The sequence below is a fragment of the Haplochromis burtoni genome, unplaced genomic scaffold (genome assembly GCF_018398535.1).
Source record: "Haplochromis burtoni strain Fernald_Lab_line unplaced genomic scaffold, NCSU_Asbu1 Contig_218, whole genome shotgun sequence".
Classification (NCBI taxonomy): Eukaryota; Metazoa; Chordata; class Actinopteri; order Cichliformes; family Cichlidae; genus Haplochromis; species Haplochromis burtoni.
Genome location: NW_024582579.1, coordinates 304,308 through 329,189, shown reverse-complemented (window position 1 = coordinate 329,189; position 24,882 = coordinate 304,308). Strand labels below are relative to the sequence as shown.

At 43.7% G+C, this 24,882-nt stretch overlaps 1 protein-coding gene across 1 annotated transcript in view; it reads left to right on the top strand.

The window, feature by feature from the left end:
* The first annotated feature begins 1,008 nt into the window (after nucleotides 1-1,008).
* Nucleotides 1,009-24,882, top strand: part of LOC102303274 (retinoic acid receptor beta) — a 233,951-nt gene continuing 210,077 nt past the window's right edge. The window contains exons 1-2 of the mRNA XM_042226584.1: nucleotides 1,009-1,091; nucleotides 22,391-22,763. Of these exons, the coding sequence (XP_042082518.1) occupies nucleotides 22,574-22,763 (190 nt within the window). The 5' untranslated portion in view covers nucleotides 1,009-1,091; nucleotides 22,391-22,573. The remainder of the gene's footprint in view (nucleotides 1,092-22,390; nucleotides 22,764-24,882) is intronic.

Below are 24,882 nucleotides of genomic sequence, written 5' to 3'. Positions count from 1 at the left end.
GTGTACCTCTGGTGCAAATTACTGACCTCTGTCATCATTTTAAGTGGGGGAACTTGCACAATCGGTGGCTGACTAAATACTTTTTTGCCCCACTGTATAAAGCACATGTTTGTGGTGGTTGTCCTCTGAGGACCACATATCTATAAAAAAAAGAATTGTTGTTTATGAGTTCAGTCATATAGCCCCGCACCATAACCCTCCCACCCCCTCCATCAAACTTTACACTTGGTACAGTGTAAGTCAGAGTAGTACTGCTGTCCACACCCAGACTTGTCCATTGGATTGTCAGTGAAGTTTCACTCCAGAGAACACATGTTCACTGCTCTAGAGTCCTGTGGTGGCCTTCTATCCACTCTTCTTGAGCTAATCTAAAGGCCACATAACATTTGGAGGTCTGTAGTGATCCTGTCTGTAGAAAGTTAGCAAACTGTGCCCTACGCACCAGCTGACGCTGCTCTGTGAGTTCAAGTGGCCTAACACTTTGTGGCTGAGTTGGTTTTGTTCCCAATCACTACTTTCTTTTGATACCACTGACAGTTAACTGTGAAGTATTTAGTAGCAAGGCATATTCACAGGACTATCACTATTCCTCTCACTGTACCACTGGAATTCGCTGAGCTCCTGACAGCAAATGTTTATAGAAGCAGTCTGCATGCCTGTGTGCTTGAATTATGATTCCTGTGGCCGTGGAAGTGACTGGAACACCTAAATTCAGTGATTTTGGTGGGTGAATGAATGTGTCAGAGGCAAAGAAAGAAAAAAAGATTCCTATAGAATGTAACCTATTAGTAATTACATACAGGATGAACTTTATTGATGGTAAATACGGAGAAAACAATCAAACAACCCCTTTTGAGCAAACACTTGGCCACAGCTGGAGTGTGTTGCTATGTAAGGTTATCAAGATTTCTGCCCTTTACATTTTGTGGTTGTCAGATAAAGAAACAAAAATGTAGAGTTACAGTACTGTGAACAAGTATTCTCCTCTTTTCTGATGACACAGGATGTTGAATATGGAGCTGCCAGGCAGGAGTGAGGAAGACCACAGAGGAAATTCATGAATGGAGCTGTCCCTGTAGGAGACATTACAAGTAAGTACATTTTGTAAATTTCCATTCAAATAGAGAAGATAATCAATCAATCAATCAATCAATCAATCAATCAATCAATCAATCAATCAATCAATCAATCAATCAATCAAGGCTTTATTCGCCACGTGCAGGTTGCCCTGCAGTGAAATAGGACCCCCCCCCGACCTTACACACACAACACAGACATCACATGGGGATACAGGTCGGAGATCGGTAGCGTTACAGAAAAAACACTGAAATATACACTACAATGGGAAAGTACAAGAGGAAAAAAAGAGACCTCTACTCATGCTGGGCTCCTGGGAGGACAGCATGAGAACAGGAAACAAAAAAACTCCTCTGCACAAAAAAGCACATAAATGTCCACAGCACAACATTATGGAACACGTGACAAGCCACAGGGTCGGGTGGGGGGTGAGGAGTAATCCGAAGCAAACACAGCAGCCATCCTGCCCAGCGCTACCATTCCAGCGTGGGCTCAGACCCGCCGTGTTCCCAGGAGGGAACAAGCTCGAAGGCGTTTGGAAAGGGAGGGGGGATGAGTGTGTGCATATCAGTGTATATGTATGTGTGGGCGTGTCCAGAGTTCAGCTGAGACAGTGTCCTTCGCCCTGCCAGGCTCAGTAAACAGTCTTCCAGCCAACCCAGGTGGCCTTGCATGGAATGGGAAGGAACAGACTAAACACAGTCGTTTTCAGGGTGTTGTTGTTCGGCTCCAGCCTTGAGACCGCAGCTGGCGCCAAAAGGGTATCCGCATGAAGTGATGGTGGTTTTTACTTTAGTGCGAACAGCTCATATGAATTTCAAAGCAGTTCTACAGTCCAACACTGGTCTCTCAATCTCCCGTTGGAGAGCCGCGAGCTTCGCCATGATGTTATCAACCTTGCGCTTGGTGATGTTGTCATTCTTGTGCTCAAAGAGCCGATTCTGAGAACTCAGGACCACAGTGAGCCTCCCCAAGATGTCATCCAATTTGCGCTCAGAGATGTTATTCCGAGCGAGCCCCTCCAAGATGTATCCAGTCTGCAGTCAGAGATCTTATTCTGAGTATTCACAGCAGCCATAGCCTTTCCAAGATCTTATCCGTGCTGCACTCAATGAGCCCATTTTGAGAAACTCACGCCTCGTCCCATCATTTCAATCCCAGCGGGCAGCCTTGTGTAGGTTTGAATAGCCGGTTCTGCTTTCTTAATTCTTCGATAAGTCGGGGCCAAGCCAGCTCCAATCAGCCAGAACCCTGTTTTCATGGTTCTGAATAGGTAGATATCTTCAGCACTCAGGCTCACCCAAGCCCAAACTTCTCGTTGAGAAAGGGGTGTCAATTGCATTTAAGGACCAGTTGATCCAATCCATAATTCCTCTTTTAGGTTTTAGAGAACAGACTGTGAGAGAGTGTTCCAGGGAAAAGTAATACAAAAAACACAAGACTAGACAAAGGACATAAGAAGCTAAGCAGGGAAGCTAAGAGAGAGGAGGAGGAGGAGAAAAGTGCGACCGCCTTCGTCAAGAGCAAGAGCAGAAAAATAAATCTGGTAATACAAAAAAAACCTATTAATTAAAACTAAAACTAATCTCACTTAAATTAAAATGATCTGTACTGCATGGTGTGCACCTCACTAACAAGGATACAACATTTAATGGGATGCAGTGGTATCTGCAATAAACTAGAAGCTCCGGTTTTTGTGAATATACTAAACTAAATGTTCAGATTTGAACATTTAATTTAATTTTAATTTTCTGCATAATCAAAATGAAATAAATTCTTACTACTCTCCTTATATATCTAGACTAACACTGTTAGTTTTTATAGGAAAGTAAACAAAAGAATGAGCACTCCTTACTGAATGTACTGCAGGGTGCAGAGCGGTTCTATCAAACTGTCAATTCTCTATGCACCATCTCGCTGTTTTTAATGCTATTTTTATTCAGCATGTGCTCGGTGGCTGTGTGGTTTCTATCCACAGCGTATGAGTTATACTTCTAAAATTAAACCTCATGAATTATTCTTGCAGTGCTTTACCCCTTCTTTCTTCCCACAATGAAGGAAGAAAGTTGTCTTGAAGGAGACTGTTAAGAAGTTGCAGGATGCCTCTGCAATAGCCAGTGACTGCTGTGTGAATAACACTAACCTGTAAAGAGTAACATTGCCAACAATGTTAGAATCCTTCCCTCGAAGTTCAGGAGACTGTCTGTGAACATGTGTAATCCAGTTTACCCTGCCTCATGTCCTGGTTTGACACACCATTTTTAGCTTTTGAGTCTAAATGAAAAACCAAGTATCTTGATGACTTCTCAAAAACATCAACAAGACTTTAACATATTGATGAGTGAATGTTATTTGGATAATTAGGTAAATAATATAAACCAATTCATACAAGAAAAACTGATAAAACCCCAAAGAACAGATGACTCAGCTTACTTTTTCTAAAAAAAAACAGTGCATATAGTGCTTAGAAACATTTTCACCACAATGTTTACCTATGGTATGTTTTCCTATTAAAAGCTGCAAGGAAATGCCATGTCGACACAGGATAAGTAGAACCCAATTCCAAAAACGTTTGGATGCCATGTAAAATTTTAATAAACATGGAATACAATGCAGGAAGGCAGAAGCTTAACAGAAAAATAATGTTTTCAATGTTGATCAAGTTTGTGGGGTTAGGCTAACTAGTGATTCTAAACTGGTGATTTGGCTAAACTGGGATTCTAACAGGTGAGCTGTACACTTGGAAAAATTGAGAAAATGAGGAAGTGGCACAGAACAGAACAGGGGGATATGATGAAGTTGACACGAGGAGAAAACAGGCGGACATAGAGAAAAAAGGTGGTACAGAAGGAGAAACAGAATGGAGCCACAAAGGGAATTAACTAAAGAGAGTAACAAAACTAAGAACAGAAGAACAACTCAGCACATCCAAACAAAACACTGACAAACAGACAGAGGTACACAGACACTCAGTCCTAAAATATAACCTAAATTTTGTAGGACTGTAAAAATAAAAATGGAGATCTCTTGATAAACAATAATAAGCAAAACGAAGACAGTTATAATACATTTTAAGAAGGAAACAATGAACAGAATCACTTAACAAATTAACAAAAAACTCGATACTCAAACGTTTTGAGTATCGAGTATCAAAAAAAAGAAAAAAGAATGAAATCATCATTTAAAAACAAATGGTCACAGAACTGGTTACTAGGCTGAAGAGACACACCAGACAAGCAGAGCCAAGGAGAACTAATGGCCTGCTCTCCAAGTATCCACACAGGGTGCACAGGAAACATAGAGCTTGAACAATACATGAAATACATGTATCGTTCATGAAAACCATCTGGGAGAAAGGAGTTCCATGACAACACAAAGTAACTGGTGGACATAAGAGCAGACCACAGGAAAAAAAACACCCTGAAGGGTTAGAGTCTGACCAGACATCCAATCTGGCACAGAGAGGAAGACAGTGTCCGAAACAAACGTCATTCAAGGCTTCTCTCTAAAGATACTAATGGCAGCAACTAAATGGGTCCATGGAAGGCAACAAAGGAGGCCAACTTGAAGGCAATGGCACAAGTCACTATCAAGTGCAGAAAATATTAACCGCCTAGGACCTGGGTTCACATATGTGGACATCACAGTTTGGGTTATTTAGAAAAAAAAACTTGATTTTGCTCTACAAGGGCCTGATATCCACTTACAAGGACATTATACAGCTACTGTTCTACTGAAATTTTAAATGAATATATGTGGCTCTCATTTCCTTAGAAACAAAAATCAGGTAAAAAAAGAAAAAGCCTGACGAGCCAGGAGTCAGAGCTCTGTTAGAGCCTTCCTTTAACCTGATCTAGTAATAACTGCATTTAGTTCAATTTTATTTACATAGTGCTACATCAAAACAGTCGCCTTCATGAATTTCTTTGAATAAAAATTTAACATTAAAAATAAATACTCATAACCACATCAGAGATATAATCCGATAATAATCATTTCCTCCAAATCATCAATGTGTCTATAAGATCCCATTTCTTCAAGCCTGCTCAGACACGTCTTACCATTAATTAAGGCTCCAATCTTAAATATGATCAGTGTAGTTCTATTAATGGCTGCATACCACAGGCCTTCAAGCTGGCAGTAAATAAACCATTACTTAAAAAGATATCACTTGAGCTATTTTAGCTAATTATAGACCAATCTTCAACCTTCATTTTCTAGCTGAAATTCTTGAAAGAGTAGTTGTGCTCTGAAGAGTTTCAGTCAGGTTTCAGAACTCATCACAGTGTTAGTGACAGTGGACTCATCTCTGTGCTTGTCCTGCTAGACCTCAGTGCAGCGTTCGATACAGCATGCCATACAAATGGAAGGTAATATACTTCAGTGGTAACCAGATGCTTACTCTAGATCTGTCAGATATGCGGATGCAGAACCCACACGCAGGACTCTTTGAATGAAGACTGTTTGCTTACAGTGAGGTGAGTGACAAAGTGCAGAATATTTTCTTCTGGTGATGATGGCCCGTGTCTGCGTTTCCTCTGTTCCCAAAACCTGTGCGTCAGCTCGACCCACCTGTTTCCGAGATCCTGCAGGAAACACCACAAAAGCTGTTGTTAGAAAGCTGCATGTTAGCCGAGAATCACACACTTCCTGATATCTAAATCAACTGGGAAACTGACAGTTTCTCAAACAATGATCCAGCGCTGATGGATGCTCAGCCGCTCTGCTAAGACTGCTCTCGAGATGAGACTGATCAGCTGCAGGTGTGATTGCGTTCCGGTGTGGCGAGTCCCATGACGGGGACACCCCTCTGTGGGCCCGGACTTGGAGGAAAAACTCCCTTTTAACAGGAAGAAACCTCCAGCAGAACCAGGCTCAGGGAGGGGCGGGGCCATCTGCTGTGATTGGTTGGGGTGAGAGAAGGAAGACAGGATAAAGACATGCTGTGGAAGAGAGACAGAGGTTAATAACAGATATGATTCAGTGCAGAGAGGTCTGTTAACACATGAGTGAAGAAGAAACACCCAGTGCATCATGGGAATCCCCCAGCAGCCTACACCTATTGCAGCATAACTACGGGAGGATTCAGGGTCACCTGGTCCAGCCCTAACTATATGCTTTAGCAAAAAGGAAAGTTTTAAGCCTAATCTTGAAAGTAGAGATAGTGTCTGTCTCCTGAATCCAAACTGGAAGCTGGTTCCACAGAAGAGGGGCCTGAAAACTGAAGGCTCTGCCTCCCATTCTACTTTGAAATACTCTAGGAACAACAAGTAGGCCTGCAGAGCGAGAGCGAAGTGCTCTAATAGGGTGATATGGTACTACAAGGTCATTAAGATAAGATGGGGCCTGATTATTTAAGACCTTGTATGTGAGGAGCAGGATTTTGAATTCTGGATTTAGCAGGAAGCCAAAACAGGAGAAATCTGCTCTCTCTTTCTAGTCCCTGTCAGGACTGTTGCTGCAGCATTTTGGATCAGCTGAAGGCTTTTCAGGGAGTTTTTTGGACATCCTGATAATAATGAATTACAGTCGTCCAGCCTGGAAGTAATAAATGCATGAACTAGTTTTTCAGCGTCACTCTGAGACAGGATATTTCTAACTTTAGAGATGTTGCACAAATGGAAGAAAGCAGTCTTACATATTTGTTTAATATGTGCGTTGAAGGATATGTCCTGGTCAAAAATGACTCCAAGGTTCCTCACAGTGTTACTGGAGGCCAAGGTAATGCCATCCAGAGTAAGAATCTGGTTAGATACCATATTTCTAAAATTTTCAGGGCCGAGTACAATAACCTCAGTTTGATCTGAATTAAGAAGCAGAAAGTTAGCGGCCATCCAGGTCTTTATGTCTTGAAGACATTCCTGCAGTTTAACTCATTGGTGTGTGTTATCTGGCTTCATGGACAGATAGAGCTGGGTGTCATCAGCATAGCAGTGTAAATGTATGCTATGTCTTCTAATGATGCTGCCTAAGGGAAGCATGTATAATGTAAACAGAATTGGTCCTAGCACTGAACCCTGTGGAACTCCATAATTAACCTCAGTGTGTGAAGAGGACTCTCCATTTACATGCACAAACTGGAGTCTATTAGATAGATGTGATACAAACCACTGCAAAAAAAAGGCAAAAAAGGCACGAAGCCTTTATTATGGCTGATCACAAACATAAACCAAACGAGGGAAAGAACTAGAAGGGAACGAGTGTAAAACCTGAACTGGGAAGAACTAAATGCATGAAACCTAAAATAACTGGAAATACCTGGATGTGCTGAGACATGGAGGTACAGGGAAGGTTAACAGACGACCCGACAAAGCATGAATGACGACTCACACCATAAATACAGAAGAGGGTGACGAGGTAAGAAGAAACACACGGAGAACACAGCTGGGGCGAATGAACACGACACAGGAGGATGCAAAACTAAAGACACTGAACCCAGGACGCAAGACTATCAAAATAAAACAGAAAACACGCAGACTAAGGCACACGGACTTCACAGTGGGACCAAAAAAGTCCCTTTAGAACAAAAAGGGAGAAAAGATATGAACACATCTAAGAATCAAACACAGAGGACACGACAGACTTGGATAGGACACAGAGAGTGACACGGTGACAGGAAAACATGGAAACAGAATTATAACTAATGTTCCCTCTAAGCTGCGCGCTTGCGCAATTGCGCACTGCTGGCACGGTCTCTGTGCACAGAAAATCTGTGTTGCGCACACACACAAAAAAAATCTAACCTGAATTGAAATTAAAATGAATACCTTAACAATTCTGTTTTGCAGTGTTAGTCAGTGAGTGACTGGCTGCTCCCGTATGGGATTAGAGCGATGCCTCCTTATTCCAAAGTCCAGCCAATGATGCGATTCACATTCGTATATACGCAGCTAATCAACGTGGTTGACAGGCTATGACAGCGTCCTTATGTGCCGACACCGGTGTTTTAGCCAGCAAAGCAGCTGATGTGGAGTGAAGCCACGTTAATGACAACGTGTACAACCATTGGAGATGTGAGCAGGACACAGAGGTGTGGACTCGAGTCACATGACTTGGACTCGAGTCAGACTCGAGTCATTAATTTTATGACTTTAGACTTGACTTGAAAAAATGTTCTAAGACTTGTGACTTGACTTGGACTTTTACACCAATGACTTGGGACTTGAATTGGACTTGAACCGGTTTACTTGAAAAGACTTGATATTTTACCCCAAATATAAAATTTAACATGCATATTATATAGAGTATTGAAAATGTGACGTCATTCACGGGTAGAACCGCAAAGGATTCTGGGAACTCGTGGCAAGCGGTACTAGCGCACGCAGGCTTTCAATTAAAATCAGTCACACAGCGATAAAAAGAAACACAAAAATGTCAAGAAGCTGTTGTATTATTAACTGCAATAGCCGGTCGCATGACAGCCACGGGAAGCCGACGGGTAAAGAGATCGGTTGTTATCGGATTACGTCGTTGAAGAGAAATTGTTCGAGCCATGTTTCCGAAGTAACAAAGAGGCGACGGATGGCCTGGATTGCAGCCATTCAAAGACCAAATATAACGTCCCAGAACACTCCAGCTCACAGGTTAGTCTGCTCCAAGCATTTACACAAAGGTCAGTCTGCTGTTGTAGTTAATGCGTCATTTTCATAACATAATTGGTGATATAGGTTACAAGCAAGTCTGGCGCTGAACAGAAATTGTCGCGCTATGCTCCTTTGTTTATTGTGCATAAATAGTGAATTGTCCTGACACAATATTGCGTTTCGCTTCTGTTATTATGGTACATTGACAAAAACATATACTTTTATTCACAGGATAAAACAGTTGTTTTGTATCACTAATTGCCCAGTACGATTACAGCATACAGTATTATTGTCACTGCTACATTTCTGTGATGCTACCAGAAATTATTTCCACTACTAATTAATTACCATTGAGCTCAAAGGTCCTATTAATAAACGGTTAACGAATGTGTATTTATGACGACGATTTGTGAGACTGGTAAACTTATGATACGTACGATGGTCTTTCGTTCTACACGGTGCATTTCAAGGTCCTGCACCCATCCGTCGGTAAACTGTACCTGGGCTTGTTGCAGTGACCTGAAGTTACTAAACTTCATGAGTGTATGCACTCACTCCAAGAACCGTATAATTATAAATATGCATATAAATATGCTACGATGAGATAGCTGACTTCATCTAACTAGCAAATGTTGTCCAGGCTACGTTGGTGATGCAGTTTTTTTTAATGTGTATGATATTTTTGTCATGCGATTTTAAAGCCGGTCCTACAACCGCATCCAAGAATAACATGCAGCTTATCTCAGAACTGTCGGTGAAAATTATTCTTGGAGCTAGGTTTAATTGAGCTGCATTTTAAAGAGGTGCAATTTCACAATTTGTGTATATTTTCTAAGTTCACTATTTTGTCATGTGTTGAGAAAAACACAGATTTAAAAATTACATGGTCTAATATTTACATTTAGCATAACTGCAACATTATTTTTTCGTTTTTTTTTAAAGACTCGAAAGGACTTGAAATTCAAAATTTCAGACTTGTGACTTTACTCGGACTTTTACACCAGTGACTTGAGACTCGACTCTGACTTGCCTGACATTACTTGAGACTTGACTTGAGACTTGAGGATAAAGACTTGAGACTTACTTGAGACTTGCAAAACAATGACTTGGTCCCACCTCTGGCAGAACAGACGGAACAACTGACGGACAAAGTGTGTGTGTATGTGTTAGTCCCCATAGGGAAATAGTTCCTCTGCATTTAACCCATTCACCCAATGAAGCAGTGGGCAGCCACCAATGCAGCGCCCGGGGAGCAGTGTGTAGGGACGGTACCTTGCTCAGGGGTACCTCAGGGTAGCTGTTCAGTGGAGTTGAATCCCCAACCTTCCGATCATGGGGCCACCACTCTACCTACTGAGCTATCCCTGCCAGTTTTTAAATTGTGTTGATCGGCCATGTAAAACCAGAGTTATGATAAAAATATCTGCAATATAAACAATATTGTTGTTTATATTTACTGCAGGAAGAAACGGTAAAAACGGCGTTTTATAAGGAAAACGCTCGAAAGCCTGTGAGCAAAGACAAAAAAAAAAAACCCAGCCTTTCCTATTGGTGGAAAAATGTACCATGTGGAGCAATCAAAAAATGTAAAGCAGTTAATTAAAAGTAGTCTAACATAAATGCTGTAATTTGATTATTTTAATAAACATGTAACTTGGATGGATTGGATGCTGGCGTGACCACAGTGCACGTCTGCTGTTGCTCACAGTGGTCCAAGGGACGCTCAGGGAGTTTGTGCGTTCGCTCAGACACATGAAAAATTAGAGGGAACATTGATTATAACTATACATAGAAGCAAGACCAGAATTAAATTCATTGCTAAATAACAGAAAACTAAAACACAAAGAAATCACAGAAGCACAACAAACTCAAAATGCTGGGTCAAAATGTCCCAAAACCATGTCAAGTCCATGTTGATTAGAGATGAAAAGACCCTATTAAAGTTTTAAATGTGATGTCAATCATATGGCCTTCACAATCATGAAATGTTAACTCAAGTGAACAGCTATGGTAAATTTTGGATAAATGTATTTGACAGTGCTCTCCACCATCATCATCTGAAAGACGAATGTACGTATCTTTTGACTTTGATCACTTCCAAGGTCGACTAAAGCAGCAGTGGCATGTGGTAGTTTAACTCTTTGCTAAGTCATTTTATGTTGATTTATCCTTAAATATAAGAATGACATTTGGAATTATTTTCAGCACTTTTCTAAGCTTACTGCAGTAAGCTTAGAAAAGTGCTGAAAATAAAAAGTGCTGAAAACAAAATAATATTTATACACATACAGATACAGCTAATGAGGTGCTCCCATCTGAAAAGCACCAGCGGTGACATAATTTACATGTGCTGCAGATTCTTCTATATACAGTGATGGTATTTTGTGACTTTTTTGTTTCTCCAAGAAGTGTAGTATGTAGGTGCAATATTTTTGGCAATCTTATTTTTGCTTTTTCCCCCACCCGCCAATCCACAGTGCCACCCCTATACATGGCCCAGTCCTGCCAATCATGACAGTAGAGGTCAAAGACGCCATGAAGAAGGTGAAAAATGGAAAAGTACCTGGTCCCAAAGATATCCCAGCAGGAGCCTGGAAACTCCTTGGCCAGCAAAGTATCACAATTGTATTATCATGGGTGGCAAAGTGCCAGAAGCCCGGACCAACAGCATCACGGTAACAATTTGGAAAGCCAGTGGCGATGCCATCAACTGGGCCAACTACCGCCTAATCCATTTTCTATGCCATACCATGAAGATATTTCTACGGATCCTGGACGCCCATCCCGGGAGTCTCACCATCAATGTGGGTGTACCCCCGGGTTCGGCCCTTTCGCCCCTCCTGTTCATCTTTTGCATGGACACTAAGATTACCGATCTCCAAACACCTCACCCATGGTCACTCCTCTACGCCGACAACGTCTTCCTGGTAAATCCAACCAGAACAGACCTGCGGCACCATATGCAGCAATGGAAGACATGCCTGGCTGACTATGGCAGGAGACTCAACACCAGGAAGACCGATTACATGGACACCCAACAAGATGTTGATGAAGATTAACCTCTGGGGGGTCCTAGAAAAATGCATACACTATTGGGCTTAGAGCCACAAATCGACCACGCCATGAAAAGTGCCATAAAATATCTATATATTAATATTTTTTTCCACTTTAAATTGGCCAATCTTTTAGACCTACTTCTCCTTGAAATATTCATATCAAGTTTTAATTACATTTCGCGAATTTTAACCCTTTATATCCCGGTTTCGTCACATGGCCGCACTGTTTTTTTAGCCCCAAAAAACAAAGAAATCAAATATTTCTCAAAAGATACAATTCCAAGGCCTGGACTCCCGAGTACCACCAACATTCGGAAGATGGCCCATTATTTGGTTGTAATGACCGTGGAATGGAAAATAGCGTTTATAATGGGTTTCAATGGGGCACAAATCGACCACTAGGACCAATAGTGTAAGTTTATCTGTAGCTCAGCCACTGAAGCTAATTTAAGGGAGTCAGACTGGAATTTTGAAATATATGTAACCAGACTTTTTTTTGGAAAAGTTGGCTATATTCCGTTCAACACAGTGCAAATGGCGTGTATACGAACAATGAAAAATGGCACAAATCAACCCAAGACCACCCAGAGGTTAAGAAGACCTAAAGAAGACCAATGAATGTAAGTACCTGGGACTGATGATCAGTAGTGATGTGGATATCCTCCCTGACATGCAGGCAAGGGCCAAAGCCGCTTGGACGAATTGGTATCAAGTAACGGGTGTCAGATTGTAGACCATCTCGAGGCAAAGATCTACAAGACCATTATCTGCCCAGTCACCCTCTATGGATCAGAATGCTGGTCAGCCACCGCAAAAACATAAACAGGCTCCACATATGATGGAAATGGAAACCTTTTGCTGCAGGTGGGGATGAAGCAACCCCTCCAGAAGAGCTTGAGGTAGTTTCTAGAGTTGGGAAAGAGCTGGTGGCGGATGATGAATGTCCTGACATCTGACTGCATTTCAGTTAGAAGTCGAGCTTTTACACAGTCAACGTTTGTCACAGAATCCCAGGTTTTTAAATCTGTTGTCCAGGAAGGTGCAGACAGCAAAATCATAAAAAGTTTCAGTAGAGTTGAAATGACGGTGACAATGCCCTGACAGCTGAGCAGCTTGCTTGCTACCTTGAGACTCTGAAGCTTTAGTGGTTCTGAGAAGCAGTGAGACCAGGGGAATCACCTTGGACACAGAAACATGTTTTTCAGGAGACATTTCTCTGGTTGCTTCCTCAAATGGACAGAGTACATTTATGGAGAGACGGGTGACCATTCTTTCTCATTTAAACAAAGTGAGCTCTTCCCAAGGATACAGAGGCCTGTGTTAACTGCCTCCTTTTGCTCAAGCAATCTCTCTCACATGTAGAATATAGAATATAAAAATACTCTTCCTCCTCTTCAGAGAGGTTTAAGCCTGCTGTGTCTATGTTTTGGTTACAGTTGGTTGCAGGAAGAAGACACAAATGAAGCCTGTTAAGGCAACAGAATAAAGTGAAAACTAGGGATGGATTTGCCATTTCAAACAAACAAACAAAAAAACATGCAAGGCATACTTATAATTATACACACACAGTACAGTAAGAGAACAATAGCCACAGTTATAAAAGTGCAAAAATATCTGTTTTTGATTGCAAAGGCAAAGAAGCAGACAAGCAAGAGCGGCATGTTCTCTATGTGCAGAAGTGGTTCAATGAACTCATCACACCCTAAGACAGCTGATTGTGAGCACACAACATACTCAACAGATTTCCATTTGTTTTATAATTTTTGGGTTCTCAAACTAGCTGCACTCTTTTAGTTTCAAACAGACATGAGACTCAAAAGGAGTATCAAAATAAAACTACTTAACAGACTGTGCAGATAAGTGCTTTTGAGGTGGTGACGTGTATGAAGGTGTGTGTGTGTGTGTCAGTCCAGTCACTGAGTGTTGGAGTCTGACGGCTTGATCATGGGCGTAGGTGTTGATAGCCCAGATCTTGTTTTTACCATCCAGCTGACTCCTCAGGACTTGCCTGACCATCTGCAGGTACTTGGTGGTTGCAGCTTTCCTAGCGGCCTCTTCATGGTTTCCATTTGCCTGTGGGATGCGCAGGTACTTAGCTGTCCTCTATGTCTGCAATGTTGCCTTCCGGTAGCTCGATCCCCTCAGTTCTGACTACCTTCTCTTTGGTTACCATCTGACTACACTTCTCCTATACACCAATGACATTAGAGTGTCATTGCTATATATCCTGGTGGCGTGGATCAATGAACTGATGTTTCATTTACTCCTGGCATACATCTTGATGTCATACATGTACACGAGGTGGCTGACAGTTGCTCCATTCTGTATTCAGTATCTGTAGCCTAGTAATCTAGTAAATAATCTCTCAGAGGGGGTTCAGGTCTATGCAGAACAGCAGACAGAGCATCTCTTCAATTCAATTCAATTTTATTTATTTATTTTAGAGAGACCCTACAATAATACATACAGAGAAAAACCCAACAATCATATGACCCCCTATGAGCAAACACTTTGGCAACAGTGGGAAGGAACCCCCCCCCCCCCCCCCCTTATTTATAGAGTTTTTACATGTAATTTGACATATCAGGCCCAATAAAGCACCAACTGATACAAAGACATATCTCAATGCAGATTAGGCCATTAAAATTTGGATGATACCAATAAAAAATAAAATAAAAATAAAAATAAAGGGAAAAAAACCCACACACAGAACCCCCCCCCCAAAAAAAAAAAAAAAACCCAAACAAAAACAAAAGACAAGTTGTAAGTTGTTCGTGTTTTCAATGAACTGAAGTAAATAATAAAAGGCTGCCACATCTGTGAGAACTTATTAACATTTCCTCTGAGTCTGAATGTTATTTTCTCCATTTTTAAAAAGAACATAAAATCTTCCACCCAACGTGATTGGGCTGGAGGGTGAGGAGCTTTCCAAGACTAAAATTCTACTCGTGACCAGCAGTGAAGTGAAAGCGATAACATCCAGCTGCTTATGACTAAGGTTTAGGGTGGCATCTTCAGAAACACCAAAAATGGCAACTAGTGGGCATGGTTTGAGTGTAACGCTCAAAACATGAGAGAGCACTTCAAAATAAAAAGTGCAGTATAACTGAAGTGTCGGGCATGTAAGAAACATATGAGTTAAATCACAGGGGGAGGTACTGCATCTGTTGCACAGGTCAGGAATGCCGGGGTATATTTTAGGTAGTCTAGATAGAGAAGTGTAATCTCGTATACCGTCTTAAACTGAATAAGGGAGAGTCTTACACATACATGAGGCTGAGGTATGAATTTTTTCAATTACTTTGTCCCAGTAACCTTCCCCAAACTTAAGACTATTAAGTTTAGTAATTGCCCGATACCAAATTAAAGTATATATTCAAGGTTCAAGTTCAAGGTTCTTTATTTGTCACATGCATAGTTATACAAGTATAACACACAGTGAAATGTAGCCTGACACGCTCCTCGACATGTGCAAAAATTGGGGGGGTGTAGAGGAAGAACTATATATATATATATAGTATATACATGGGTGAATGTGCAGTAGTAGCAGCAAGCAGGTGAATTCTGTACATTAATATGAATAGACATCTGACTATTTTACAGGATAGACAATATAAACATATTTAAAATTAAAGGAATTGAAATGTACATTGTGCCTTGGTTTAGTGTCTGGAAGAGTCCTGTCTCAGTCAATTATAGATGATGTGAGAGGGCGGGTGTGTGTGTTTAGGGCACGGATGGCTTGGGGATAGAAGCTCCTCTTGAGTCTCTCTGTCCTTGCCCGGAAGATGCGGAACCTTCTACCAGATTGCAGAAGTTGGAACAGTTTGTTGCCAGGATGGGACGGGTCCTTCAGTATCTGCGCTGCTCTAGTCCGGCATCTCCTGGTGTAGGTGTCCTGAAGCGGGGGGAGAGCAATCCTGCAGCAGCGTTCTGCTGTACGGATCACTCTCTGGAGAGCTTTTTGGTCCTTCACACAGCTGTTCCCAACCACGATGTCATGTTCTGTGTGAGGATGCTCTCCACAGCGCCTGTATAGAAAATCCTGAGGATCTTTGGAGAGACCCTGAACTTCCTCAGTTGTCGTAGGTGATACAGGCGCTGCCTAGCCTTTTTGGTCTGGACCTGAATGTGGGCAGCCCATGTCAGGTCTGAGGAGATGTGGACACCAAGATACTTGAAGGACTGCACCCTCTCCACTGGAGCTCCATTGATGATAATGGGCTTGTAGTCTCTGTGCTGACCCCTTCTGAAGTCCACCACCAGCTCCTTGGTCTTGCTGACGTTCAGCTGGAGGTGGTTGTCCTGGCACCACGATGCCAGATTCTTCACTTCATCCATGTAGGCCGCCTCATCGTTGTTGGAGATGGCACCCAACACCACTGTGTCGTCAGCAAACTTCACAATGGTGTTGGAGCCATGGGTGGCCACACAGTCTGAAGTGTAGAGGGAGTAGAGCAGTGGCGAGAGGACACATCCCTGAGGTGCTCCTGTGTTGATGGTGATGCTGTTGGAGAAGCACCTGCCCACCCTCACCACCTGAGTTCTGCCAGTGAGGAAGTCCAACACCCATGCACACAGACGGCTGTTAAGTCCCAGATCCCTCAGCTTTGTGAACAGTCTGCAGGGCACTATTGTGTTAAACGCTGAACTGTAATCAACAAACAGCATTCGCACATAGTTACCCTGTTTCTTGTCCACGTGGCTGAGAGTGGTGTGTAGGACGTGGGCGATGGCATCCTCTGTGGATCTGTTGGATCTGTAGGCGAACTGCAGCGGATCTGTGGTGTCTGGGATGGAGGAGGAGATGATGTTCTTCAGCAGCCTCTCAAACACCTTCATTACTACCGAGGTCAGTGCAACTGGCCGGTAATCGTTCAGGGATGAGGGTTTGCTGTTCTTGGGCACAGGGATGATGGTGGATCTTTTGAAGCATGTGGGGACCACAGACTTCGCCAGGGACTCGTTGAAGATGTAAGTGAACACACCTGCTAGCTGGTCAGCGCAGCAGCGCAGCAGACGGCCGGTGATGCCATCTGGCCCCGCCGCTTTCCTTGTGTTCACTCTCCTCAATGCTGCTCGGACGTCATGCTCCGTGATGGTGGTCACTGGTCTCTTTCTGATGACGTCACTGTCCTCGGTGGTCAGGCGGTAGATAGCATTAGCCGCCTGGCTAACCTCGAAACGGGCGTAGAACCGATTCAGCTCGTTGGTGAATGCAGAGTCGGCGTTGATCGGCGCAGTGTCCCTGGCTTTGTAGTCCGTAATGGTGCGTAGTCCGTGCCACATACTCCGTGTGTCGCCCTGGTGGAAGCGGGACTCCACACGTTCCCGGTACCGGCGTTTGACATCTCTCACCGCCACCTTGTAGGCGCTCATATCGCCAGTGGCGAGACCCGCGTTGTAGGAGGCGGTCCTGGCGTTTACTGCAGTGCGGATCGATCTGTCCATCCACGGTTTCTGGTTTGGGAATGTGGTGACTCTCGCAGTGGGGATAATCTCCTCCATTAGCATATTGACGAAGCATACTGCTACTTCCGTAAACTCGTTGATGTCGACTGCGCATGCTCTGAACATGTCCCAGTCGACGTCGTTGAGTGCGTCCTGTAGCATAGCTTCTGATTGGGCAGACCACCGTTTCACCTCCCTCATGGTTAACTCTTCCCTCCGTATGTTTTGTTTATACTTAGGAATGGGGAAGATGGCGTTGTGGTCACACTTCCCAAAAGCCGGGTGTGAGACAGCTTTGTAGCCCTGCTTGTATGGCGTGTAGCAGTGATCCAAAATTCGATCTCGTTTAAAATTAGCATGTCTCGTTGGACACGAGACATGCTGGTAAAAGTTTGGCATGACTTGTCCGAGGTTCGCTTTATTAAAGTCTCCTGCTACAATGAGGGCTTCGCCCGGGTCCTTGTTTTGATGCGAACTCAGCACATCATGTAATTCAGACAAAGCCATACCTGTGTCCGCTTGGGGTGGGATGTAGACCACCGTGGCGATGACTGAGGTGAACTCACGGGGCAGATAGAAAGGGCGGCACTTAATGCTCAGGAATTCCAGATGTGGCGAGCAGCTGCTGGAGAGAGTAGAAATGCTCCTGGCATCACACCACTTTCTGTTTACCATGAAACACACTCCTCCACCTTTGGTTTTGTTCGACTCTGCCGTTCTGTCCGCGCGGAGTACAAAGAATGTATCCGACGGAGTTACAGCCTGGTCCGGCACGGTGGGGGTCAGCCATGTCTCCGTGAAGCACAGAATGTTGCAGTCCCTCATGTCACATTGGAAGGTGACCCTTGCTCTTAGGTCATCGAGCTTGTTCTCCATGGATTGTACATTGGCCAGTAGGATACTGGGCAGTGGTGCACGATGCGCCTGCTGTCTCAGTCTGTTCCTAATGCCAGCCCTATATTTGTGATATTAGAGCCTTACTGTGAAGCTTCAACTGGAATAAGTCTTCCCACCAAGGCTTGAGAGGCTGACTTGGAAACTCTGGCAAGATAGAAGATGCACAGTGTCTTACTTGAAATTAGCGGAACAAATGATACGAGGTCAAATCATACAAAGAAGAAAGGTCACTAAAGCTGAGAAAAGTGTTATCTTTAAAATATTTTTAGAGAGGCAATTACAACAGGGTTGTCTGTAAATTGTAACAGGGAAACAGGAAGGCATGAAAATAATAGTGCTGAAAGTGAGGAAGAGAAACATGATTGAGCCTCAAGGCCACACCAAGTAGCCTGAGGATTATTCAACCAATAGGTATACTTTATGTTGGCTGCCCAATGGTAAAACATCAACTTGGGCAGAACAAGCCCCACACTAAGCTTACCCTGTTGTAGTGAGGTCATACTAATGCCGGGGGTCTTATTTGCCTATATAAATGATGAAATCATTTGATTCACAGATTTGAAGAAGGATTTAGGTAAAAACAGTTGGTCACACTGAAAAAGATAGAGAAATTTGGGTAGAATATTCATTTTTATAATATTTATCCTGCCAAGAAGTGATACAGGAAGGTTTGCCCACCTTTGAAAAGCCAACCTTACATAGGTGAGTAAAGGGTTAAAATTTGCAGTTCGCAAAGCTTTAAATGAACTGGCAATATGCACTCCTAGATATTTAAAGCCTGAAGAAGCTAAGTGGAAATCAAAATCGGTTTGTCTAAGCTCTTGTGCAGCTGGGTTTATAGGAAAACATTCACTTTTTTGTATATTAATCTTGTACCCAGAGAAAGAGCCAAAATTTAGAAGTATTTTCATAAGTCATCTGCATATAGAGCAACCCTATGTTCCACCACAAATAACCCCTTGAAACAGAGGAGAGGTTCTTGTCACGGCTGGGGCAGCAGTCGTGTGGTGGAAAGAATGAGGACCCAAGACTCAGACGGCAGTGGAGATGCGAGTGGAGATTTATTTACAGTGAAAATAACAAAGGTGAGGGCAGAATTGAACATAAACCTAAACTAGGAAAAACTAACAAACAAACCTGAAACATAAGGACAGCGGGAGATGTACAGAGATGGCAGATGAGGAAGGCTGGGCAGAGAGATGCGGAGGAACACAGTGAATGAACACAGACGACGCGACGAGGAACACAGGCAGACACACACTATAAATACACAGAGGGACACTGGGAAATCACACACAGGTGGGAGACACAGCTGGACCTGATTAACCTGACGAGACAGGGGAACCAACAGAGGGAGCACCAACCCAGAAACCCAGTATCCAAAAACACCAAAACACAAACCATCCCAAAACAGTCCACAAATAATAATGATAATAATAATAATAACAACAATAAATGGCAGCACGGTGGCACGGTGGTTAGCACTGTTGCCGCACAGCAAGAAGGTCCTGAGTTCAATTCCACCATCAGGCCGGGGTCTTTCTGTGTGGAGTTTGCATGTTCTCCCCGTGTTTGCGTGGGTTCTCTCCGGGTACTCCGGCTTCCTCCCACCATCCAAAGACATGCAGCTTGTGGGGATAGGTTAATTGATTAATCCAAATTGTCACTAGGTGTGAATGTGCGAGTGAATGGTTGTCTGTCCCTGTGTGTTAGCCCTGCGACAGACTGGCGACCTGTCCAGGGTGTACCCCGCCTTTCGCCCTATGACAGCTGGGATAGGCTCCAGCGCCCCCGCGACCCTGAAAAGGATAAGCGGAAGCGAATGGATGGATGGAACAACAATAAATACACCAAACACAAAATCACTGAGTCCACGGACCATGACAGTTCTGAAAGTCACAGAGAGAGGCGTCATTACTAAAGTGAAAAGTAAAGGTGAGAGTGGGACAGTTTAGTCGGGAAGAGGAGCGCAGGTTTAAATCCCCGCTTATAAAGTTCAGACATCAAAGTGCGTCTTTAAACTCAGCTCAGTTTTTCACCACCTTGGGTCTGTAATCTTCATATAGCTGGATCCTATGGCCATTGTAGCTGAGCTCGCCGCAAGCTCAGCTACGAGCTTCACGGATTACCAGGTCTTTTATTTGGTACCGGTGAAATTGCAAAATAACCGGCCATGGTTTCGCCGATTTCGGAACTGGACTCCTGTGCGCCCTGTCCAGCCCGGGCGGTGAGGGAAGCACCTGCACTCCGATACAGGAGCTAAGAGAAGAAAGCTGTGCGGCGTGGACCTTCAATGTCCTCAGGTAATCCCACAAGTCGTATATTCTGCCTTCTCCTGCGACCTTCCAAGTCTGCCACCTTGGATTTTAGCCAGTTGTTGTTTTTGCGAAGCGTAAAGCATTCCGACTCTAATTGATCCGGACGTTGGTCAAATTCGATGTTGACTCCAAAGAGTTAATGCGTTGACCGTGGTCCTGCACTGCAGACTGCACATTGTCTAACTTAGAGGACAAGTCCTCAAAGGATGACTTAAAGTTCACTAGCAATGCAGCTCTATGCTCCTCGAGCATTAAGCTAATCTCGGCTGCAGTTACAGGTGCCGTAGGTATCAAAGTTTCTTGGTCTCGGTCTTGTTTGCCTTTTGACTTTGACATTATTTGGATCTTGGGTAGTCGACAATGGTAAGGTAAATCCTGAACCGTGTAGCGGAGCAGACCTAAAACACGTCTACTCAGTAAACACCATTACCGGAAGTCCCTAAACTCCCTTTTAACAGGAAGAAACCTCCGGCATAACCAGGCCCAGGGAGGGGCGGGGCCATCTGCTGCAACCGTTTGGGGTGCGAGAAGGAAGACAGGACATGCTGTGGAAGAGAGCCAGCAGCCTACACTGCATAACTAAGGAAGGATTCAGGGTCACCTGATCCATCCCTAACTATATGCAACATCATCATCTCTTGCCCACTTATATACTTGATGGTGACTTGTGCTATTGGCTTGACGTTTGCCTCTAGTGTTGTTCACCACATCCCCAGTGAGTTCCTGATGAAGGCTCTTTGGGCCCTGTTGATCTTCTACAGTTCTCCAAGGCATTCCAGGATCCATGTGTTGAGTTCTTGTAGTCAAGCCTAGGGACCCTTACTGGATACATACGCCCTGGTTGGGAGTCAAACCCCCAACCTGAATTTCCAAATGTGTGTAATATTACCACAAAAAAAGGTGTACGGTTTAAGCTTTATGCCTTTATAAGAAAATGTATACCTCTGTTTGGAATTATGCAGGTCGTGTCTCTGACTTTGTTTCAGATTAGTATTGTCAAAATGAGGAAATAACCAAATTAGCTAACTGGTGTCTTTGTGGAGATGGGTAAAATGGTAAATGGCCTGTATCTGTATAGCGCTTTTACTAGTCCCTAACCCCAAAGCGCTTTACACATCCAGTCATTCACACACTGGTGATGGCAGCTACATTGTAGCTGCAGCCGCCCTGACAGAGGCGAGGCTGCCGGACCCTGGGGCGCCACCGGGCCCTCTGACCACCACCAATGGGTGAAGTGTCTCGCCCAAGGACACAACAACTGAGACTGTCCAAGCCGGGGCTCGAACCAGCAACCTTCTGATTACAAGGCGAACTCCCAACTCTTGAGCCACAATCACCCCGATGGGGTTCAAAGTCTCAATACAAATTCAGCACAAATGCTTTGAATATTTCAGCGTTTCACAAAATCTTGCTTTGCCCCTCACTACTGAAAACTCACTTTTTTTAAACTGATGGAAAAATTAATAATCCATATAACATAGCCCATAAAAATGCAGAAATTCAGGCAGGGAAGGCACAAGAAGTGAAAACAAACATTGTGACAAGGACTGAGGGAAAGACACCACTAAATACACATAAGAGGGCACTTAGGGGATATAAACACAGCTGGGGTAAATGAGACTCAGGTGAGTAGAATCTAGGAAACAAGACAAGAAGACAATATAATTTAAAACAAAGTACAAGTGAGAAAGGGGTGTCAAAATAAAACAGGAAGTAACAAACATGGGACAGAGACTAAGACTTAACAAGAAACACTGGGGAAACACTATGCTAAACTGAAACACAGAGAAGTAAACACAAACCAAAAGCAATTCTCAAGATAACAAAAACAAAGAATAGAAAACTAACCAGAATTAAAGACTAAAACCCCTCAAGATAACTATGTAAGCAGTAAGATCTTGATTCATTTATACCTATAGGAAACATTCAGCAAGGACACAGGAAATGATTAACAGAGAAATGCAGACTGGACCACTCCACACCTTGTTCATATGTGTCTGTGTTACAGGGTTAGTCTCTGAGTCAACCTGGATGACACTAAACTCCACCACCATGCATCTTCGGAGTGCAGAGGTGGTACCACACCTGCTCCAGTTACATTAACTGCAACCAGGGGCTCATACGATGGTCTCCCATTTTCTCCAAACCTCTGACCATTCAGTGCTCAGCACGTCATTTGATCATCACTGTGATGAAGACGGCCAGCCGTGCCCCGGCTCGCAGCAGTTCCCCACTGACCCAGATGAAGCACTACACACCTGGGATCTACTCTTTTCTTATCCCATCAGTCATCAGCCCCCTGCCTCAGGTGCCACCACAATTAACTCAGAGACTTCAGATTCAGCACCTATCCAGCAGTGGCAGCACACCATCGCCTGTTGGTGAGTTCTCCTGATTCGCCACTTATACATGTTATAAGGATTTAAAGGTTTTCTATGTGAAACGAGTAACCAGCTAGTATGAAATAAGATTACACAGCTTGTTTGGTTCTTCCTGTCATTCCTGCCTTGAACCATATAGCACAAGTACCTACCTTAGCTTGTGTCACTTGGCTGGTAGAATCATTAGTATATAAAATTCTATGATTGATGGATCATGGTGACCTAATATGGAGAATTTTGTTACTTACATATGTTAATAAAATATGCTTCAATTTTTAAAACAGCTTTTGGCTGTGGATTGATACACTTAAGACACATTTAGATTGAGAGGTCTAGGTGCAAAAGAGTTGTGAAATCCACACTGTTGCTGAATGATAAAGCAGTGGATTTATTGGTAATGCTTGCCCCGTGTGTGTGTGTTTAGTTTTACTCTCCCCGGTCTCATACAGCTGTGTTCCAGGAGTGTCTATTCTCCCTAATTACCTGCTGTGTCTCCCATAGCCTTTGTCACGTCATCCTGTTTCTATGGTCCCTGTTATTATAGTTTCTGTTTGGTGGTCCTTGTTTAGTATTGCTTAGTTACACGTCTTCCCTAGAATTATTGCCTTCTTTCTTGGATTATTATTCGATAAAAGGCTGTTTTAGGTTTGAAGTCTGCCTATGAGCCTGCATTGAGGTCCTAGCTCTTCCTGAAATATGACAGAATGACACGACCACACACAGACTCCCAGACTTCTTGGAGGAGTAGTTGGAGCGCATCGAACAGCAGATGGAGGATCAGATGGGTAGTCTTTGAAAACCCCAGGCTTGTAGGCTTTTTTCCAATCTGCCTAAAAGTCATTTCCACCCTCAGTCCTCCGTCAGATACTGTCTTGGATTTTGCATCGCTGCATCTCACTTTGCCTGTTGTCTCCTGCCGTTCACCCGGAAGCCCCTCTCCAGTCAATATTCAGCCTCTATTCCCCTGCACTCAAGCCCTGTTTGCCAGTGACTCCCTGTCCATCTCTTTGCCATCACAGCAACCTGCTTCCTGTTTGAGGAAGTGTGGGCCTCAGTGGTGGATGCTAGAATAATATGCCTGAGACATGCATCACCTTAGCGTTCATCCACCCTATTAGATCTTGGACACAGAAGTATACCTTGCTGTCCAGCCTCTTATCCTCGATGCAGTTGCCAATCAGTTCCCCAGGCTCAGTGCTGCCATTTCCCAGATTGTCATAGGTCAACCTCTCTGGCCCATCGGTAAAAGGCTGACTGCAAGTTCTGCTCACTCTATGTCAGGTCTAGACTTACATGAGGAAACAAGGACATTCAAAGTTCAACCCTCTTTCTTCTGAGCCTGTTCACAGCGTGAGGGTGGATAGTGCCCAATTTAACCCTGCACCCAAGGGACTGGAGTCAGGGTAGCCAGTGTCTAGCCTGCCCCTGCCCCTTACGCTGTCCCCAGGGTCAGTATAGCTAAGTACCATGTGCAGCTTCATCCACTGAAGGCTGAGGGTCCTCGCAATCAAAGGGGTTACAACAATCCTGTGGGTCTCCAACCTGGAGCCGCTGCAGTCCCCATCTCCAAATCTCCCCCTGGTCAGTTGAGTAGCCCCAGGTTTTGTGTCCCTGGGTTCCCCTCTCTCTGCACCTGAGACAGAGAGTCCTGAATCCATGGGTTCCAGGATGTCTGTATAGAATTATTTTGCTGTCAATAGTCAGGCATGAGAAAAAACATAATCCTAGCAAACAATTTCATTTCATGTGTGCAGGTATTCATTGTCACACATGTAGAACATTGTAGCCATGTGCACAAAACTTTTACCAGCATGTCTCGTGTCCAACGAGAGGGGATCGAATTTTGGATCACTGCTACACGCCATACAAGCAGGGCTACAAAGCTGTCTCACACCCGGCTTTTGGGAAGTCTGACCACAACGCCATCTTCCTCATCCCCCAGTATAAACAAAGCATACGGAGGGAGGACGTGACCACGAGGGAGGTAAAACGGTGGACTGCCAATCAGAAGCTACGCTACAGGACGCACTCAACGACGTCGACTGGCACATGTTCAGAGCATGCGCAGTCGACATCAACGAGTTTACGGAAGTAGCAGTATGCTTCGTCAATATGCTAG